We start from the raw sequence: 22,481 nt of genomic DNA, 5'->3' as shown, positions 1-22,481 counted from the left end.
GTGGGAGAAATCTAGTAGGGCAGGAAAGTGGGTTCTCGTGGTACTTACGTGTGTGTGCCGCAGGGGCTTCGTTTGACAGAAGACCTCATTGTTCTGTCATAGAGAGAGCTCCTCTCCTCCTGCCTGTTTCTCTTAGTCCTGCGTGGCAATCGAGCATCTGATTTTCCCCCTTTCCTAGTTCAGGTACCTGTTCTGTCATTAGCACACAGTAAGGAGGCCCAGGAGTGGGGAGCCTGCTGCATTGCCACCCCCACCCCAGGACACATCCCTATTACTTGAGAAGAAGGGAGTGTGGAAACGTGTGATTCGGTTGACACAGATTCACTGTACTCGCCCAATTCTTCGCTCTGGAACGCACTTCTACATAAGGCAGGCTCAGCTGTGGCTTGGAAGGCCAGCCAGGGCCTCACGTCTGCAGGACCTGAGCGAGTGGGGGTCTGCTCAGCAGGCCTCCTTGGCTTCCTTTGGCCTCTGGCCCTCACTGGCCACATGACCAAGGAGAGCCTGCCGGGGCCAAAGAGAACCTCTTTCCCACCGGCTTTATCTGGGAGCCTGTGGGTCTGCGTTTCTCATCATCTGACCCACTGGAAAAGGAAAGGCAGGAGTTTCCATAAGGGAATAAATGGATGCGGAAGGAAACCACCCCCCAACCCCCAGTAAAGGGGGGTGAGTGTGAGAGAGACTGTAGGCTTCACAATAGTGTGAGGCAGAGATGCCAAAACTGACCTGGAAAATGGTGCCCCCGCCCCTCCACCCCACACCCTCCCATCCTGCAAAGGTTTAGTAAGTACCTACTCACTGCTTGCCACATTTCCAGGTGCTGGGACTCAGCAAAGGACAAGGCCAGGTGCTTGGACAGTTTATATTCTGGAGAGGAGATGGATGGTCCCTGGGTCCATGCTATGCTTAAAACACAGTGATGTGGACGGGTGCGGTGGCTCATGCCTATAATCCCAGCACTTTGGGAGGCTGAGGTGGGTAGATCGCTTGAGGTCAGGAGCTTGAAACCAGCCTGGCCAACATGGCAAAACCTCATCTCTACCAAAAATACAAAAATTAGCCAGGTGGTGGAACATGCCTGTAGTCCCAGCTACTCAGGAGGCTGAAGCAGGAGGATCGCTTGAACCCAGGAGACAGAGATTGCAGTGAGCTGAGCTCATACCACTGCACTCCAGCCGGGCCGACAGAGTGAGACTCTGTCTCAAAAAACCAAAAACCCACAGTGATGTAATCCCCATAAGTGGATGGATTGCAGTGTTGGGGAAGGCCTCTGTCACTGAGACTGAACAGTGGGAAGGTGGCCCCAGGACCTGGGGGAGGTGTCCCAGGTGGACAGCCCCAGACAGAGGGTTGTGTTCCAGGGGAAGGAAGAAGGCCACCATGCCTACTGTGGGGAGGGGGGGAGAGTCCAGGAGGTGGTGAGAAAGCAGGCAGGCTGCAGCGGCACTCGGCCCCTGAGGACTCTGGATTTTAGTCAAGGGCAATGAGAAGTCAGGAGAGGGTTTTCAGCAGGAGAGTGAGTGACGAGCCCTGGTATCCACTCTGCCTGCAGCTCGCTGGGCATGGTGGGTAAGCCCTGCCCCTCTTGATGGGAGCTTCCTCCTTCATGATGTTGCCTGGGCTTCTGGAACCCAGGAAGACTGTCAAAGGTACTAACAGGCGTGGAGAACTTTCCCCTCCCCATTCTTTCAAAGTCAAATAGATAAAATGGGGAATACCCACTTTGCTGGATTCTTACAGGCTGCTCAGACACCCTGAGTGGTAAATACCATGGACTTGGGGAGTGGTTTCTTAGTTTGGGGTTTGGGTCAAATAAACTATCATGGAGTCCTTAAATAGACTACGAAGTAGTGTATATGGAAAATAGGTACGTGTGTATGATGTATGCAAATATAGAATTCATATGCAAGATACATCACCCTACTTCTAATGTGTAAGAAAGAAACAGAAATGTGGCTTTTTATTTATTTATTTTTATTTATTTATTTGTTTAGAGACGGAGTCTCGCTCTGTCCCCCAGGCTGGAGTGCAGTGGCATGATCTCGGCTCACTGCAACCTCTGCCTCCCAGGTTCAAGAAATTCACCTGACTCTGCCTCCCGAATAGCTGGGATTACAGGTGTGCACCACCATGCCTTTTAGCAGAGATGGGGTTTTGCCATGTTGGCCAGGCTGGTCTCAAACTCCTGACCTCAGGTGATCTGACCCCCACTTGGTGCTGGGATTACAGGTGGGAGCCACTGCGCCTGGCCTATTTATCTTTTTTGCCAATCACATAATGTTAAATTCACTCTGGTTAAATAGGAATATGATGGGTTGTCACTGTATGACTTTTGGTTAATAAACATGGAAAACCTAATTAACTCTTTCATAATCCCTCCCATTTCAAAGCCCAGGGCCATGGTAGAGCTGTGGGGGTTCCCCAGGGAGCCCAGTGTGGGAACCACAGGACCAGATGGGCTGTGAGGCCTCTCCAGCTCCCACGATGTGCAGCAGCAGGGGCAGCTGTGGGCCGAGCACTGCTGAGTCATTGCTCCCTCGGCCTGGTCATGTGTTGGCTGACAAGCCCAGGCTGTTGTGGAGTCCTGGCCTGGGTTATTGGGGAACTGACTTCAGCTCTGGCCTTCCAAGGCCCCTAGCCTACTGGGAAGCGAGAATCGCCAGCTACCTACTGCCTGTCCACGCACCTGAGGGTCCCCTGTCTGTTCATAAACCACAGGAGCTGGACACCTGAGAGGGCTGCATATCCTGGGTATGAGTGCTGCCTGGGGGCTCTGGCATGACAGCAAGGTGGCAGTCAGCCCCAGGCAGCACTGGGCTGAAGGTGTGCGCTGGCATCTTGCTGCCCTGTTGAGTGTGACATTTCCTTAAATGCCGTGAAGGGGCTGCCTGACCTTCACTCTCTTGCCAGGACCCCCTTTCTGCCTCTTTCTGGGTTATTTATAACAGTGTTTACAGGAAAAAGGGCTTCTCAGCCGAGCCCTGGCCCTGCTCCCTCAGTCTCTTCTGCCAGCCAGGGCAGGAGATGCAGAAATAGAACCAGAGAACGTGAATACTGTAGGACCCCAGAGAACATCTCCAGATGGAGTGTATGGTACCCTTTGTTTTTTTAGGTCTCTGGGACCTTTTTTTTTTTTTTTTTTTGAGACAGAGTTTCGCTCTTGTCGCCCAGGCCAGAGTGCAATGGTGTGATCTCGGCTCACTGCAACCTCCGCCTCCTGGGTTCCAGCCATTCTCCTTCCTCAGCCTCCCGAGTAGCTGGGATTACAGGCGCCTGCCACCACGCCCAGCTAATTTTTGTATTTTTAGTATAGACTGGGTTTCACCATATTGGTCAGGCTGCTCTCGAACTTCTGTCCTCAAGGCCGTCTACCCACCTCAACCTCCCAAAGTGCTGGAATTATAGGTGTGAGCCACTGTGCCTGGCTGACTTTCTAAAAAAATTGTGGTAAAATGTACCTAACATAAAATTTACCTTTTTTTTTTTTTCTTTTGAGACAGGGTCTCACTCTGTCATCCGGGCTAGAGTAGTGCAGTGGCACCATCACAGCTCACTGCAGCCTCAACTTCCTGGGATCAGGTGATCCTTCCACCTCAGACTGCAGAGTAGTTGGGACGACAGACACACGCTACCGTGCCTGGCCAATATTTTTGTGTTTTTTTGTTTGTTTGTTTTGTTTTTTTTTTTTTTTTTTTGTAGAGACAGGGTTTTGCCATGTTGCTCAGGCTAAAATTTACCATTTATAAATGTACAAAACAGTGGCATTAAGTACATTCACCATGCCATAAAACTATCATCAGTCCAGCAATTTTCTATCCTCCCAAAGTCAGGTACTTTGTCATCCTCCTGACACAGGAGGATGGCTGGCATGTCCCTAGGCACACCCGAATTTTGAGGAAATCCCACACAACATGGCAAGGAAAGGAAGCACCTGCCAGCTCATGAGCAGGGTGTCACTGGTCACCCCTTCAGTATGATGTGAGCTAGCAGTCACCCTTTGCTTTCCTTCCGACTCAGGACCAGGGTCAGAATTCCAGCCAGTGGACCGCCAGAGGACATCCTGATTGCAGGAAGAACCAGGAATCTACTTCAGTCTCTTTCTTTTCTTAAGCAAAATAGATGCATTTCACGAACTTCACTCCTTTCATTAGAAATAAGGCACGTGTTTTGTAACTCACCTCAAAGCTGCATGCCACCCCCCATCCTGGCAGGCCATTCACCATCTTTGAGAAGAATTTAATAACAAATAAATAATAACAAATTTAAGAAACCGGAGAGTTTCTTATAAGCACTTTGCAGTTTTCCTAAATCCCCATCCAAAATACCTCATGAGGGCTCAACAATTCCACAGCAACTAGGAGGTTATGGGCCCCATTGCAAAGATGTTGAAACTGAGGCCCCATTAAATTGTGTGACCTGAGACATGGTCCCATTTTAGTCACCTGCACGAACAGTAACTTTCCCCATCTAATCCCACCAAGATGAGGGCTAAGGTAAGGCAAAGGAGGCACTTGGCTCTGGCACAAAATTTAAGGAGATGCCAAAAAACTCAGTCATCAAGATCAATCCTATTTATATCAGTGTTTAAAAAATAATTGATGTGAAAATATCTATGCTGAACAAAATATCCAATTTTAAAACAAAGGCAGAAACAGTGACGTGGGCGTGCGTAGCCCTACAGGAACCTGAGGCAAGAGGGAAAAACTCAGCACCACTGACCTCACCTTTACTTAGAATTCTGGTATTTTGTTAATCTTGGGTGGATATTTTGCATTAATTTTAAAATTGCATTAAAATATGATCTGCCTTGATGACTGAGTATTTTGATGTTTAAGGCACCCTAATTCCAGCCCTGGCTCCACCTCCTAATTTCTGTGAACTGCTGGAACAGCTGACCCCGGCCTTCAGGTCCCCAGGCCCTGGGGTCCTCAGATGCCAGGGCCTTTCACTCCTGAGAGTCAAGAGAGCAGCTGAGGATGGCATTTGATCCCTGCAGTCTATTTTTGTGCCTGCCCTTCAGCAACTGATAAAATGTTGCTCTCAGTAGAGCTGATGTGTTGAAATGGTGAGTGTTGATGTCAGGTGGTTTGTGTGATCATATATCTTCATTCTTGACCTCGTAGAGGGGCCTGGAACCAGGAAAGAAATGGAGCTCTCAGCGGTTTTGCCCCCACAGACTTTGCAAAACCTGAAGTTGTTATCTGGTGACTTAGGCTGCCAGGAAGCTTGGTCTAGTCGCGGGGCTGTATGGAAAAAAATGCACATGTTGCGCTCTCTTGTTTTTGTGCAGGGCCCTATACCCTTTACAAGACACTCATTTTGTTTTTTTGAACACGTTTGTTGAGTACCTACTATGTGCCAGGCATTATGCTGGGCATTTGAGATACAGTGGGCAACAAGACAGACCCAGACACAGCCCCTGCTCATGTGGAGCTGCCAGTTGTAGGAGGCAGCAGTACACAAGTAGACAAATTAGTAATGGGGTTAGTTCTGGAGATGGATGGTGGTGATGGCTGCATAGCAATGTGGGTGTACTTAATGCCACTGAACTGCATACTTAAAAATGTTTAAAATGGGCCAGGCGTGGCGGCTCATGCCCATAATCCTAGCACTTTGGGAGACCAAGGCAGGAGGACTGCTTGAGCCCAGGAGTTTGAGACCAACCTGAAGCAAGCTGGGAGTGGCTGTGTGCCCCTGCAGTCCTAGCTACTAAGGAGGCTGAGGCAGGAGGATTGCTTGAGCCCGGGGAAGACAAAGCTGCAATGAGCCATGATCATGTTACTGCATTCCAGCTTGGGTGACAGAGTGAGATCCTGTCTAGAAAAAAAAAAAAAGTTAAACTAATAAATTTCGTGTTATTTATGTTTTACCATAATATAAAAACATACTGATAAAAGGGGGCAGGGAATAGCAGAGAATGATAACTGCTAATTGAGAGAATTCCAGCAGGGTGCTGGGTAGGCCAGAGATGGGGGCGGGCATTTAGGGTGCAGTGGTCAGGGAGGCCCATCTCGGGAGGGACTTTCAACCTGGAATGAGGATAGAAAGAAGGAAGCCGCTATGGGAGATGAAGGAGAGAGAAGGTGTTCCAGGCTGAGGAAGGCTCCAGCGCAGAGGCCCCAGGGTGGACACTTAACCCGCACAACTGTTCCAGGAGGGAGGCTGGTCTCGAAAGATGCGGAGAGGGCAAGCAACTCCCTGTAACTAGCAAGTTATGAGCCAGGGCCAGCCCTGCCTCAGCAAAGCCTAACAACATGTACCTGTACCTCATTTTACAGTTTAGCAAGTGCTTTCCTGCCACTCTCCTTTGAATTCAAGAGGCCCTTGAGTTCAAGTGCATAAAATTGGCTGTGAGTGCAGGCAGACACAATGTGTATATTACCCTGTCCTAAAACACCTTGTGCAGAATATACTTCAGCCTTATTGTTTACAAACAAAATGAAACACTGCTTTCCTGGGCCTGGGGCAGGCTTGTACCTGCTGATAGGCCACCCTCCTGACAGGTGCCAGGATCCATGCTGCCAAAGGTGGGGAGGGGGGCCTAGCTGACCTCGGTGCTGAAGGAAGGGAGTCTGGGCTCTGCACAGCCACATGCCAGGCCATCCAGGAGCTGCCCCACCCCAGGTCATCTCACCCCGACACAGCAACGAGAGACTTTGCAGATCTTCAGTGGATAAGGGGCTGCTTGCAGGCAATAGGAGTGGGTAAGGAGATGACTGTAAGATAACACCTGCCCAGGAGACTGCCTGTTCTCTCTTTCCCTTGTCATTTAAAGAGAGATGAATCTAATGTGGAACTTTTGGTGGATGGGCCACAGATGTTGAGGAAGTGGCCTGTTATTCTGGAAACCGGTCTGGACAGGTCACACGGGAGATCCCGGTTTGTGTTCCGGCCCTGTCAGGAGCTGGCTGTGTGGATCTTGGGTGACTCCCTGTTCCCTCTTTCTCAGCCTCAATGCCCTCATTTGCAAATTGAGAGATTCATTCACAAAAAGTGTTACTCCAGACCCTTCCAGTGCACAAAACCCTGGTTCTGTATTACAGTAGTCCATCATAAGGCTTTATTTCCTGTGCTGTGTGGGCCAGAGCCTGTGTGCAGTAGTCACCTTCTTATCTAATGAGAGTGGGAACTACAGCTGAGAGGTGCCCAGAGGTTGCAGAGGGGAATTCCTAGGAAAAAGTCAGATAAAGCTCAAAATTGTGAAACACATGCCTACATTGTCTTTTAGCGAAGCCATATGACATGTACATTCATTTTTGCCAGTCTTTTGCTATAGGACTATTTGTGGTGCCAGCACTGAAACTCTAAGTCATCTGATTCCCTCCATAGTCCACACCCACGGTGCCAGGATTCCAATTTCCAGTTTCAGGATGCATTCAGGTGGATCAAGAACTTTGACTCTTGTCAAGCAGTCTGAGTGCTGAATCTTTCTTGATTCTTGCAAATTTCTCCTAATCTTTTACCATGATCTCATTCACATGAAATTTGATGACAGTGTTGTTTGTTTGCTTTTTTAGCAACTCAGCTTCCTTGAATCCTTCCACAGCCTTCAACTTAGTTTTCATTGAAATCTCTTCTTTTGTACTCATATTTTCTGTTTATGGACCAGTTAATGAAATTTTGTAATTACACTATCGAGTGGGTTTGGGAAGAAATAACTGAATCTTAGTAAATAAACAACTCAGCTGGTGGGAGCAGACCAGCTGAGGCTCTGGGGCGCCTTGGGCATTAGTAAAGGGTGTTATTATAGGAGAGGGTGGGGAGTGTTGGTTAACCTGGTTGGTTGGTCGAGTAGAGGCTGGTTAGGAGAGCCACTGTTATACCAAAGGCCTGAGATGGCCTGGATGGGATCAGCTTTGGCTGCAAGTAGCAGAAAACTGCCTCCAAATGACAGGAAGTTTGATGAGCTCTGAGTTGAGTCCTCTCTCAGATCCCGAGATAGGTGTCCCAGGGCAGTGTCAGGGATCCCAGCTTTCTCCATCCTGTTGCCCTGCCTACCAGGCAGAGCTGCCTTCCAAGGTCCCTGGAAACTGGGCTTCCTCCTGGTTGGCTGGGTCTGACCCAGCCTTGGAGCTCAATTCTGAGCACTGGACCCCATCTTCTTCTCTGGGCTGGAAGATCCACTCTCGCCAGACCTGGTGACCTCCTGTCGGGTCGCCTTACGCCAAGCCCTGACCAAGCACCTACTTGGCTAAGGCTTGAAGCCCGGCTGTAAAAGGCTGAGAATCACCAAGGTTGAGCTCTGCCAGCCTGAACCTGGATGCTTCTGCACAGAAAGGGCCTTGGATGCCGGGTTGAGATCTTTTGCCTTAAATGTTTTGGTGGGAGGCCCTTCCAATGGTCTGGCTTATCTCTGAGTTTAAGATGTTCTGTTCTTCTAAGCTGGGCTCAGAGCCCCTCTCTTCTGTCCACTTATTTTGTCTGGAGTTGAACTTTGTGTTTGTGACTTTGAGTCTTATTTCAGATGATGCCATAGGTATTTCTGTGGGGACTAAGATAAACTACTCTCCCCACTGTTCTGGAAGCTTCTTTAGGTGATTTGTATTAATTTGGAAGACATGGGAAGATTGGGGTTTTTTTCATAATGTAAGAGAGATGAATAAGTTATCACTTTTTCATTGATGGGTGGTAGAAACTCCAACTGGCATGTAATGTAGAGAGGGACGGTTTTCACTCATGGAACTGTGGAGCACAGGGAATGCCTGCCTTCAGGCACAGCTGAATCCAAGTGCTTCAGTTATTTTATTGGGAATCGATCTCTGTTTCTTGGCTCTGACCTCCCTGCTCTGGCTTCTTTCTCAGGCAGGCCCTTTGCAGGTAGTGGCAAAGAGGGCTGCCAGCCTATTCAGAACAGAATCCAACCAGCGCAGCCCCCTTGTCCAAGTGCTCCTGCAGTTTCCTGGTATTTGCTCTGACCCACCCAATCCAACCAGTTATTGTGGCCATAGGATATTTTAATTGGCCTGGATGTGCTTCCCTGGATTGCTTGCTTGGGGGTAAGGGAAGGGCAGCTTCCCAGAGGAAACTCAGTGGGCTTCCACCCATTGGGAAGGCAATGGGTGAGAGGCAGGCCAAATAACAGAGGTGAGAGAAGGAACAAAACATTTATAAAGTGAAATGGCTATGTGGGACTTCATAGGTATTTCCCACACTTCCTTCCTAGAAGGTAAGTAGAGGCACAGGGTCATAATGTAGACTAGGCCCCTTCTAATCAATTAGTAACAGCTGCTGAGGCTCCGTGTTGAGAAGGCTTGGGGCTCAGCAGGATGTTGGGCTGGGATCAGTTAGTGGTATCGCCATGGAAAGAGGGAACGGTGAGCCCAGTGCCGTGTGCTTGCCACCCTAGCAGATCTCATTGCAGGTCTTCATTCCTGACAGCAGTTTAAGAAGAATAACTTATCTCAGATCATCAAATACAACTTCTTGTCAGTGAAGGAGGCACCAAGCTGGCAGTCGGGCAGGACTTAGGGTATCCAAGATGGCAGTCACAGGAGGTCAGTGCAGCCGGGTGGGGGCCCAGACTCCCCACCATCGCAGGCCTGCCTGAAGAGAGCCAGCATGGTCTGGCTGGCAGGGCAAGATCATTCCCTCAACAGAAACCATGAGCCATGATGACACTGGGATTAGGCGGCTGGTCAAAGTTGACAGAAAAGAATTGGGTGAGCTGGCAGGTTTAGAACTGAGGATGTGGGTCAGGGGATGAGTTCACGAAGCCTTGACCCTCCTGGAGCCCCAGTGTTCCCATCAGTCAAATGCAAACGCTAACCACTGGCCATCCCCTGCATCTTGGGAAGGTACTGATGAGAGCACAGCTGTGAATGTCACTTGGGAACTAGAAAGTGCCATATCTGTGTCTCAGTCTGTTTCTGCTTCTGTAACAACATACTATAAACTGGGTGGCTTATAAACAACAGAACTTTATTTCTCACAGTTCTGGAGGCTGGGAAGCCTAAGATCGAGGCGCCGGCAGATTTCGTATCTGGTGAGGACCCATTTCCTGGTTCATAGATTGCAGCTTCTCGTATTCTCACAGGGTGGGAGGAGCAGCCGAGCTTACTTGGGTCTGTTTTATAAGGGTACGCCTCCCATTCGTGACCTCATCACCTCCCAGAGGCCTCGCCTCTTCGTGGCCTCACCATGGGGGTAAGGATTTCAACATAAATTTGGGGGATCACAAACATTCAGACCATAGTAATCCATGACCACCACTCATGGGTGTCTGATCCATGCCATGTTCCCAACCTGTGGTACTTTATCTTTGTAAGAACTTGGGAGGCAGGATTGTTCTTATTATCCGGATTTTGTCAATAGAAACCGAGGTCGCAAAAAACATAAATGTCCTGATCTGAAAGGGTCAGTGTTAACCGCAAAGCCAGGGCCTTTTTGCCCCCCTCGTCTAGGCTACTTTCAATTGCAAGACAGTCCTTCTTCTGCATTTCGTCTCCCCTCTGGAAAGTCATTCACACATACATTCCTGTATTTGTTCATTAAATGCTGAGTTCTTCCTGTTTCCCCAAAGCCTATGTGGATCTCAGAAATTTGATAAGTACAGAATTATATCAAATGCTTGAGCAGGGGGTGTCCAGAGGGCCTATCTGGTTTTATGTTCTCTTTTCCAGAGAGGGCAGTGAGGACCAGAGCGGGGAGGTAACCCAATGAAGGATGCAGAGTGAGTCCTCACAGACCCAGAACCCAGGCTGTCACTGCAGCCACCCCTCCGCCCCACCTCCTCGAGCTTCCTTCCCACTCAGTAGTTCTGAAAATCTGCTCTGGACCAGGCACTGTGCTAGGCGATTTGCTGATTATAGCCAGGAACGTATAGAGCCACCAATTTTTCCTGAAGATGCATTCTTTCTTAAGCAGGGAATCAATTTCCGGCAAGATTCACAAGCTTCCAATGAAGCCACTTCTGTGAGTCTGGATGAAACCCCATTAATCCATGGCCAGGGTCATTTATCTCCCTGGCTCGGGGCAGCCACAGTCCTTTCAGATAAGCGGTGTGGTGTTGCTGGAGAAGGAGGGCCCACGGCAGGGGGTGAGCAGGCACAGAGAGGGGCCAGAGAGGCTGCACACACGAGCCTCCTGTTCAGTGTGTTCGGTCCCAGGTCTGTCCTGGCTCAGCCACAAACTTGCCGTGTGATTGGGCCATCCCCAACCCTTGCCTGAAGCTCCATTTCCCCATCTGTAGATGGGAATGAATGGTCTTGAATATTCCTTCTCACTTTCAGAAGCAGGGTGGTGGATGAGGGTCCTGGCTTCATAGGGAGAGAAGAGACTTGGGTTTGAATCCCAGCTTCACCCTTTTGGGACCCTGGGTGTTATGGTTGAATTGTATCCTCCCAAAAAAGGTGTGCTGAAGCCCTAAACCCCCCATGCCTCAGAATGTGACCTCCTTGGAGCTAGGGTCTTCACAGAGATAAGTTAAAATGAGGTCATTAGGGTGGGCCCTCATCCAGTGTGGCTAGTGTCCTTATCAAAAGGGGGAATTTAGGCACAGAGACAGACACGCATAGAGGGAAGAAAACATGGAAAAACAAGGAGAAAATGGTCATCTACAAGCCAAGGAGAAAGGCCTGGAACAGACTCTCAGAAGGAACCATTCCTGCAGACACCTTAATCTCAGACATCTGTTGTTTAAGCTACCACCCCATTGTGGTCCTTTGTTATGGAAGCCCTAGCAACCTAATTTATTTATTTATTTACTTACTTACTAACAATTTATTTATTTATTTGAGACTGAGTCTTTCTCTGTCACCCACGCTGGAGTGCAGTGGCGCGATCTCGGCTCACTGCATCCATTGCCATCCACGCCTCAGCCTCCTGAGTAGCTGGGATTACAGGCAGCTGCCGTCACACCTAGTTAATTTTTGTATTTTTAGTAGAAATCCGTTTTCACCGTGTTGGCCAGGCTGATCTCAAACTCCTGACCTCAAGTGATCTGCCCACTTCGGCCTCCCAAAGTGCTGGGATTACAGGCGTGAACCACTGTGCCTGGCCCTAGTAACCTAATTTAAATGACTTGCTGACATGGGGACGGTAGCACCCACCCTGCTAGGTTGATTTAAGACTGGTGGGAACATGTATAGAAGGCACTAGCATGGGCCTTGGCATCTAGTAAGGACCCCATGATAGCAGTGGCTGTTAGTTTGTGCTTCGACCTCCCAGCTCCGCTGGCAAGGCTTGTAGAAGGCTCCCAGGACAGGACAAGAAGGCCTTAATTCAGACCTTTCAGAAAGAACTGGGCCACTTGAAGCACTCCTTCAAAAGCCTCTCTAAATATGGAGATGGCCAGAGAAATCACTCTTAATGCGGTGCTTAATGGTTTTTAGCTAGAGAGTGGTCTTAGCCTAATTGACAAGGCGCGAAGCTGAGGTTTCTTTGTTTTTATGTGCTGGGTACACTTTGAGTATGTTGAGCTGCTATGGGCAATCAATAAGTGCAGCCATCACAGCCATTTTGTGGACATTTTGTAAAGGAGGTGGTATGGTTTCGAGGGAAGGACACTCACCGGATGACCCCGAGCAAATCCATTATCCTCTTTGGGTCTCGGTTTCCATATTTGCAAAGTGAAGGAGATAGACCAGCTAGGTCGGGAGTTCTTCAGCTAGTTCTATGAAGTTCTAAAAGTTAAGGTACATTTTGTGCGCATACCTGCATCTTGTGGGGAAAAATGTCCATAGCTTTTGTCTGGTTTTTGGAGGGACCTCTGCCTCCCAGATTGTTCACCATGACTTACCTGGACAACCTCAGAGCTGCGGGTTCCTGGCTAGTCTGGGATTCTGGGACTCTGGTTCTAAAGCTGTTTCTAAGAAGCAAGTCCTACAAAGGTGTCTGCTCTGAGTTACTGGAGAGAGGGAGATCTGGAACACAGAGCTCACCCGAGAACTTATTGCTGGGGGCTTTGCTGGCCTGGGAGGCCCCAGCTGCCTAGCAACCTGTGTCTCTGCTTTTGGCCCTCCCTTCTGTCCCACAGTCCCTAGATGGTGTCTGAGAGGTACCTCCCCGACCCACCACCTGTCCCCTCCTGGATGGCTACAACAGCTATTAAACCATCTCGCTGCTTCTATGCCCGTCCTACCCCCATCACACTTGGGGTAAAACCCAAATCCTTTTCCGATCCCTACCTGATCCAGCCTCCACCAGCCTTCCTAGTGTCATCTTTTCCCATTTCCTTCATCCCCCACCCCTAGTCACCAAGCTGCAGCCTCACTGACCTCAGCGCCTTATGCCTTGGGCTTAATCCCCACTGGGGTCTTTGCCTCTGACGGTCCCTCTGCCTGCAGTCCTCTTCCCACCTCTTCCGCTGCCTGGCTTCTCCTTCAATAAGTTTTTCCTGACATTCCATCTGGTTTAGATTCTGGGCTGGGCACAGAGGCTGACACTTGTAATCCCAGCACTTTGAGATAAGCCTGGGCAACATAGACCCCTGTCTCTACAAAAAATTAAAAAAGAAAAATTAGCCGGGTGTGGTGGTGCACACCTGTAGTCCCAGCTACTTAGGAGGCTGAGATGGAAGGATCGCTTGAACGTAGGAGGTTGAGGCTGCAGTGAGTCGTGATCAAGCCATGTTGTATTCCAGCTTGGGCAACAGAGCAGGAGCCTGTCTCTAAAAATAAAAAGGGTAAAATGATAGATTTTGCTTCCTGTTATCTTCCATCAGTGCACCTTGTTTGTTTCTCCTTCATAGCACTAACTCAGTCTAGAATGAAATATTTATGTGTTTTCTTCCCTCACTAAGATATCAACTCAGGGAGGAAGGAGCTGAGTCTTATATAACACGGTGCCTGGCTCATAGTAGCATTGAACATGCCCACTAGAATGGCTAAATAAGTGACTGACAATACCAAGTGTTGGAGAGAGTGCAACACTCGTACAGCTGATGGGAATGTACAAAATGAGTGTTCTCTACTGTGGAAAACAATTTTCTGTTTTATAAACTTATACGCACACTTACCATATGGCCTAACAGTTTCACTCCTAGGTATTTACCCAAGAGAAGTAAAGACATATGTCCAAACAAGACTTGTACGCACGTATTGCGGACTTACTAGAAATGGCCCAAAACAGGAAACAAACCAATTATCTATGTAGAACAGGACCCCGGCTGCATCCCCACAGTCTGCTTGGGTACGAAGGAGAAAGAAGCTCTCAAGAGGCAGCCGAGAGAATCCACCTGAGTTCCTGCAGCAGGGGCAGCCACTGAGTGCTGGTGATTTGTAGTTGGGGGGCGTGACAGTTGGGCTTGCGGGGAAGGGGGTATCTGGGGGACCCAGAGATTGAGGAAGCACCTGTGTCCCTCTCACCTTCAGATTCCCAGTCAGGTTCAGAAGCATTCTGCTCTTCTCTGGAGAGTCACGATTTAGAATCACATGTTTTGTTTGTGTGATTATTTGTTTAATGTAATCCTTCCCCACCCACCATCACAGTGCCTGGCTCAGAGTGACTGGGCTCTCAGTAATGAGGATTGTGGAATACATGTGGATTGGAGAAAGAATAGGCAGGTGGTGGGCAGGGTGGTGGAGCCGTGCTCCCAGAGACAGACTTGCTGGGCACCTTGCTGCCTGCTTGAAGGCAGAGGACCGGCCGCTTGAGAGGACCTGGGCCTGGTGCCGCCTGTGTAGGCAGGATTCTTGCAAAACGCCAATTAAGACATTTGACCCAAATTTGGATAAAAGCCTTTTTCCTGTGTCAAGTTGAGCTAATAATATACATTTATTCATAATTTATGAGGCCTAGTAAGTGGGAACAATTAAGGAAAAGGTCTGGGGAAAACCTGTTTCTCTTAAGTGTCACATATGCCTCTTTCTGTTCTCCGAGACAGTTTTCGCTCCTCTCAGCCTACCATGAAACACCATTGTTTTATCATTATTATTATCATTTGTTATATTACTCTTAGCTGACATTTATTGAGCAGTTACTAGGCCAGGCTATAACGACATTGCCTCTTTAAATCTTAACATAGATGGCAGATATTGTTGTTGTCCACGTTTTACAGGTGAAGGGACTTGCCCAAAGTCCACAGCTGGTGAATGGGGATCTCGACTCAGTTCTGCCAGGCCCCAGGGCCAACAGAACATCACCAAGCCCTTCTGTTTCTGTGTCAGCCCCCCCAACTCAGGCTATTTCTGAATCTGTAGGGCAGCTCTTCTATTGGTGACCGTTAAACTTGGGAGACCAGGGTGAGAAATTGATTGCCTTCTGATTCAGTAGCTCTGGGATTAGGCCTGAGAATTTATATTATTTCCAACATACCAGGTTTCCAGGTGATTCTAGTGCTGCCCGTCTGAGACTACACTTTGAGAACCACTGATTCAGGCAGTGCTGCTATCCGAGTCACCTGTGGCTCCCTTCTCCCCCACTCACTGCTGTTAGGTGGGTTTATGACCTTCTAGATCTTTTCCTGTGTGTTTGCATACATGCTATGCTACATAGAGAAATATACGGCTTGATTTCTATTTTTTCTACACATGTGGGGTTCTATTTTACATGCTGATATTCTACAACTTTGTTTTTTATTTAATGTGTCTTGGAGAACATATAGATTTTCATTCTTTTCAGCAGCACTGTAGTATTTCATGATATGGGTGTTTTGTTTGTTTGTTTGTTTTGTTCTGTTTTGTTTGTTTTGGTTTTGAAACAGTTTCCATCTGTCACCCAGGCTGGAGTGCAGTGGCATGATCTTAGCTCACTGCAACCTCCGCCTCCTGGGCTCAAGTGATTCTCATGCCTCAGTCTCCCAAGTAACTGAGATTACAGGCGTGCACCACCACACCTGGCTAATTTGTGTATTTTAGTAAAGACGGGGTTTCGCCATGTTGGCCAGGCCGGTCTTGAACTCCTGGCCTCGAATGATCTGCCCACCTCGGTCTCTCAAAGTGTTGGGATTACAGGCGTGAGCCACCATGCTCGGCCNATTTTCATTCTTTTCAGCAGCACTGTAGTATTTCATGATATGGGTGTTTTGTTTGTTTGTTTGTTTTTGTTCTGTTTTGTTTGTTTTTGGTTTTTGAAACAGTTTCCATCTGTCACCCAGGCTGGAGTGCAGTGGCATGATCTTAGCTCACTGCAACCTCCGCCTCCTGGGCTCAAGTGATTCTCATGCCTCAGTCTCCCAAGTAACTGAGATTACAGGCGTGCACCACCACACCTGGCTAATTTGTGTATTTTAGTAAAGACGGGGTTTCGCCATGTTGGCCAGGCCGGTCTTGAACTCCTGGCCTCGAATGATCTGCCCACCTCGGTCTCTCAAAGTGTTGGGATTACAGGCGTGAGCCACCATGCTCGGCCCATGATAGGGGTGTTTTATGACTTTATTTACATATTGTCTACCGATCGGTGTTCCATCATATTATATCATATATGTAATTTTATGTTCATCATATATACTCCATCATATGTTACATCATATATGTAATTTTAGACATTACATATATTCCTATAAAATCCCTGGGAACCTGGATGAGTGTTTCTTCAGAACCTAGTAGTCACACATTAGTGTCAGTCATTATTATTGCTGTTTTTGTTTCGTTATTAATATAGAGGCATTGTTAGCTTCAAGAAGTCCACTTATAAGTGGGGACATATATGTAAAGGATTGGCTCCTCATTTACAGTCTCTCATAAAGTTTTCAACAAAACAGTTCTGGTAAGAGGACAGAGATGTATGTGGGTAGGGCCTTGAGGGACGTGTAGGAGTGCAGAGGGGAGAACAGCATGGGGGTTTGTACTGTTGGGGCCTAGCTTAGCTACCAGAAGATTTAACCAAGGGGTGGAGCTGATCTTTCCATTTCTTGGTCGTTTGGCAAAATCAGGCCTTGGCCACGGGTCCAGATTGGCGGCATCATTATTGAGAGGGCCCCTGCTTGGGTCTAGCCAGCCTCAGCTCTGATCCACCTCTTTCCTTCCTGTCTCCTCAGGGTGGAGGGTCCGGGGAGGAGCAACTCTATGCTGACTTTCCAGAACTCGACCTCTCCCAGCTGGATGCCAGCGACTTTGACTCGGCCACCTGCTTTGGGGAGCTGCAGTGGTGCCCAGAGAACTCAGAGACTGAACCCAACCAGTACAGCCCCGATGACTCCGAGCTCTTCCAGGTATGCCCTCTCCAGTGTTCCCTCCTCCCACCCTGTCAGGCCTCTCTGTCCTCAAAATCCCGGCTCTGCCTTGCTCTGCCCTCTCCTGCACTTGCTCATGCCGAGAAGTCCCCTCACCCACCAAAGCTGTTGGGCCCCGGTTTCTTGTGCTGGATCGGCCCCTGATCTGGTGCAGCTCACACGCCTCACCTGGCCCTTGCTGTATCACCTCCGGAAAGTAAGGGTGAGATGAACTGCTCTCTAGGCCTCCCGAGCAGAACCAAGCCCCTTTGTGTGCCACAGAGGTCCAGGTCCTCTGTTCCGTACATTATCTCATCCAATCCTCATCCCCACCCTGCAAGACAGGCTCCAGTATTTTCCCATTTTACAGATAAGGAAAATGAGGCTTGGAAAAGTGAAGTCCTGTGCCTAGGGCAATTAACCTAGTCAGTAGCTGAACTGAATTCAAACCTAGTCTTCTTGCCCCCAGAGCCAGGACTTTATGACCATGATGATACCATAATGAGATGACTGGCATTTATTGAGCAGCTGTTCTGTGGGAGGGCTGTCTCTGTTTGTGTATATTAATTCATTTACATTTCTTAACAACTCTCAGTTGTAAATACAATTATCTCCCTTTTTCAGCTGGAGCCTAGAGGTTCTTTAATAAGAGGCAGTGCCAAGAACCACTATGCCTGTGCCTCTCTGGCCCTTGTGCTCCAGCGCTGAGCCTCAGGGGCATGTAATGGCTAGCATTTCCTGTAAGAAGGCCTCTTACGGAATAATATGATGTCCGGGGTTTGCTTCAGAAGAAAGCAAGCTCTGCATGGATTTGCATGTGTGGGTGGGAGTGTGCGGCCTAGAGGGTAATAGATGAAATTAGATTGGCCGTATTTAACTGGGTGATGGACACATTCAGATTCATGATTCTTTTCTTGGAATTTTCTCCCTCATAAAGATCAGGGGCAGAAGCCATAGCTCCCTGTGCCTATCTGACAATATAATAATAATAACAACAATAACATCGCGCGTGCTGAACACCAAGGTGGTGTGCTGCAAGCATCCTTTCCAAGCGTCCTCCTGATGGATTTTATCATCCTTCTAGAAATGTTTACCGAGCCCCCTATGTGTCAGGCACTGTGTTCATCAGAGGACTTTACAGTCTGTAAACATGTGAACAAACAGTAGTCACTTGTGATAAGGGCGAAAAGGAAATAGAGAAGGGACTGTGGACTGAGTGGTCGGGAAAGGCCTCTCTGAGGAAGGGGAGCTATCAGTTGTGTACTCCTAATAATTGGTTTTATAGACAAGGAAAGGGAAACTCAGGAAGGTTTGGTGTAGGTCAAGGTCAAGGTCAAACAGCTAGTAAGGATCCAGGCAAAGATTGTAATCTAGGAACCCACACCCCTCACCGGTATACGGAACCCCTTTGCCAACCCAGTGAGGAATTACCAGAACCAAACTGCAGTTCTGGCTCCAACCAGAGACCTCCATTTTCTTGCTTGAACAATGGGGACAATTCCTTTGCTATATTGCACCTTTCCTCTTAGGGGGCCAACTCCAGAAAATGCTTTTAGGTTGCAGAGAACTCATGAGTGAAAGGGGTTTGGATGCTCCCTGAAAACCATTCCCACCAAGACTGTATAGGCCCCCCACCTACTCAGAGAACGGCCAGACCCACCGGCAAGCCTCTGATGAGGTCCTACTAGTGCTTTCAGGCTCAAGTAAGCTTGGTGCGGCCCCAGCCCTGCAAGGAAGACAGTCCTCACAGTTGGCCGAGCTCTGCCCTCCCAGCCCCTCTCCCTTTCGTGGGCTGCACACTCCTCCAGCTCTCCTGAGATTAGGCTAGCTCTATCCATTGCTCACCGGTGCACCCTCTGTGCATGTGACTGGGACCTGTCCCCACCCTCTGCTCCCTGCCCATGGGAAACTCTGAATGTGGGCTGTGTCTGCATTGTTCTTTGTTGTATTCCCAGGGCTCTGCACAATGCCGGGCACTTTGTCAGGGCTTAACAGTCATCCACTGAATGAATCCTTCGACACCCAGCTCTCATGATGCCTCCTCCTAAGACAGTTGGTCACTTAGTCCCGCTCATGGGCTCCCATCTCTTGCACACGTGTGTGTCCTTCAGACTGTAAGATCCTTGGGGACAAACACTTTATTCATCTCTGGGGCTCTTGCACATTGTAAGGACTCAATTCATAGGTGTTGAATGAAGGGAACTGATTAAACTGACCCATTCCAAAAACCTTGAGCTGGGATCTAGGAGCCATAGGTTCTAGTCCCCTTTCTGGCACTAACTTGGACAGTTTCTTTATAGGAACAATGGGAATCATGGAGCCTTGCTGCCCGTGCCAAGCTCTGTTAACAATGAAATGGCACCATTGTCATGGAAACAAACTGGGAGAGTGGAGAACAAGCTACAGTTGCAAGGGTTGACACCTCCTCCGGGACGGGAACGTTGCTTCCATTTCTCTGCATGTCCCAGAGTCCTTAGGGATGGGACATGCCAGGCCCTTAGTAAATATTTCTAGAGTAAGGCAGGTGTTTGGTTGTTGTGCAACAATTTGCTGTGTGTCCTTGGATGAGTAGCTCCCTTTGTTTGGGCCTCAGTTTCCCCATGTGAGGAATGAGGAAGGAACACGGACAAATCAATCTGTTGAGGCTACAGGAAGAAAGTCACTGGGTCTGGACCTACTCCCAGAAAAATGTGAGGGAGGTGGCCAATTTCCTGGGTTTCTTGAACCTCAATTTAAGCCCCCTGGATAGTAGCGATCTCTGAGTGTTCTCTCTGCCCTGGTAGCCTACATTCTGTTCCGTGACGTTTCTTCAAGCCACTCTAGGTCCTCAAAATGAAGCCTTTTCCCTCAGATTTCTTGAAGGCTCCTTTTCCTCCTGCATGAGATCAGCTCAGAAAGACTGGGGGTGGGGCTGAGTCTATTAATATCCCTTCCTCAGCTGATTAACTCTCCATTAATTTGCACTCTGTTTCTATGCTGAGCAGGGAGAGCCGAGCTAATGGGCCTGGGGAAGAGGAGAGGGGTGGCGCAGCTCCCTGGGATGGATGGCTGGAGAAAGCAGTGACCAGCGTGGGCAGGGTTGGCTGCTCCTCCTAGTCGGGCTCAGGGCCTCCAGCCCCTCCTGGCTGTTTCAGTGGAGTGGGGTGGCGAGAGGTGGGGAGAAGGGGAGCAGTTTTGCTTTTACCCAACTTGATGGGTACTTCTTGAGGTCTTTGCCATTTTGGACTCATTTCAGCACCATGACCGGCACTCAGTAAGTCAGTGTTGGCTCTCTGAGTCTTGGGTTCTAGTCCTTAGTCCTACCCCTGACTCACTGTGTGACCTTGAAAGATCTCTTTCCTAGGGCTTTCTTCCTCCCCTGCCACCACGCCCCCCAAAAAACAATGGCAGATAGGTTTCCTTGTGAGTGCCAGCTGTGATTGATTGGCAGTTGTCACCTGAAGCCCTGCATCAGGAAAAATGCTGGCATGGAAGGAAGAGGCTGTTAGCAATACAGGGCAGCAGTAGCGTGTGTGCCATGCGTTTGAAATCTCTCTTCACTACGTGGTTCCTGAGAGCCCTTCCAGCTCTGACATTTGTGATAATTCACAGTATCTCTGGCCCTTGGTACTGTCCCTGGGAAAGAGGGAGAATTCTCAGTTCATGCAGTGCTGATGATGTCATCTCTGAATGACTTCCCTCTAGAATCTGGTCTTTGAGACACTGAACTTAGCCTCCCGCCATTGTTCATTGTTTGGTTCATTCATTCTTTCATTCAGTAAATCTGCCGTGGTGCCTCCCATGTCCCAGGCATTGAGCTTAGGGACCTAAGCACTCTACAAAGCACTCTCATTACTGCTTCCAGACTTGGCCTTCTGGGAGCCCAGGGAGGGAGGCTGGCCAGGGATCATGTCTTCCCATTTCACAGGGAAAGGAGCAAGGCATAGAGGAGGGAAACCTTGCCTAAGATCACCCTTTTGATGGCAGAACCCCAAGAGTGGTCACTGAGCTCCAGGTTCTAGGATCTTAACTCCCCATCAAGCTGGACAGATGGTTCTGATCTGGACAGGGTTGGGAGTCTGGCCTGAGGGTTGAAGGAGACTTGTGGGTAGGGTGGGGAGCAGCCAGTGAGCCCCCCTGCATTCTAAAGCCAGAGTCCTCGGGCCCTGATCTACCCTCGGGCCTCCGTCCCCAGGGCTTGGGCCAGGCCCAACCAAAATCTTCTTTTGACCTTTCTTTTATTCTTAGCTCTGTTCTAAAAATTACAAACGTGTTTGTTCTCTCCCCGTGTTCCCCCTTCGAACTTCTCAGCTGCTGCTCCGGCTGTAAGGCCTGGAACAGATTTAGTGCAGCCAAAAGGCCGTCACGAGATGTGTATTTCAGATGAACTTCCTGCAGAAAGGATAAACAGCCTGACCTGGGATGGGAAAGAGTGCCGGAGGAGGCGTCATGTGACAGAATGTGCCTGCTGCCAGAACAGCCCAGGGACCAGGCCTTACTAAATGAGGCACTCGGTGCCTCACCTAGAAACCACATGCTCTCGGCACCCGGCCTCTGGGCATGGGGGTCTGTGGGCTGGGGGTGTGCACGCTGACCCTCCTTATGGTTCATCTGTGCGTGGGGCACTCTTGCTGTCCAAGTCCTGGCTCTGGATGTTATTTACTACGTGAGCCCTGACTAGTTGCTGAGCCTCCAGGAGCTTGTGTCTTCAGCTGCAAAAAGGAGATCAGAATTGTGCGCCCCTGGGCGAGGTTGCTGTGAGGCCTCCCTGAGCCTGACAGAGCCTTTCTACTCTCTTCAGCCAAGCGCTGTGCCCCTGGCCTTTGATTGGGGTTTCCCTTTTCCTGGGTCTCCCCTCCTTAACACTTTACCTGGCTCGTGTCTTTCAAGCCTACTTTTAAGTATCAGCTGCTCAGAGAAGGCATCTGGGACCACCCTGAAGAGCCTGTAAGTCCTCGCCACATTCTTTTTCTCCATCATGGCTTCCTTTTATTTTCTTCCTAGCCTTTCTCACGCTCTGAAATGATCTTGTTTGTTAGTTTCACCCCGTCCTCTACTGGAGGTAAGCTCCATGGGAGCTGGGCATGTCAGTCTCTGCGTGCTGTTTATCACCATCGTCCGGCATGAAGCCAGGCACAGCGTAGCCACCGGGAAAGGGAAGGAAGGGAGCAAAGAGTGCAGGGGGCAGTTACCACCACCACCACCACCACCATCATCATCATCATCATCATCATCATCCTGGCAGAAATCGTGTAACAGTAGCAGCACTAGCAGTGGTAGTGGTAGTAGTTACAGTCATCACAGTAGCAAGTGCTTATTTTGTGCCAGGCACCATTTTCTAAGCATCTTACCTAAGTTTACTCATCTAGTCCTCAGCAGTAACCTTAGGAAATGTGTGCTGTGTGTTATCCCA

At 49.1% G+C, this 22,481-nt stretch overlaps 1 protein-coding gene across 3 annotated transcripts in view; it reads left to right on the top strand.

Annotated features, from left to right (window-relative positions):
- The window catches only part of PPARGC1B (PPARG coactivator 1 beta), a 127,379-nt gene that overhangs the window by 75,565 nt on the left and 29,333 nt on the right, over positions 1-22,481 (top strand). For all 3 annotated transcript variants that reach the window (XM_017875803.1, XM_017875802.1, XM_017875801.1), the window contains exon 2: positions 16,916-17,089. In XM_017875803.1, coding sequence (XP_017731292.1) covers positions 16,916-17,089 — 174 coding nt within the window. The remainder of the gene's footprint in view (positions 1-16,915; positions 17,090-22,481) is intronic.

Source organism: Rhinopithecus bieti, unplaced genomic scaffold, assembly GCF_001698545.2.
Source record: "Rhinopithecus bieti isolate Rb0 unplaced genomic scaffold, ASM169854v2 scaffold_7673, whole genome shotgun sequence".
Classification (NCBI taxonomy): Eukaryota; Metazoa; Chordata; class Mammalia; order Primates; family Cercopithecidae; genus Rhinopithecus; species Rhinopithecus bieti.
This window is presented reverse-complemented; position numbering and strand designations above follow the sequence as displayed.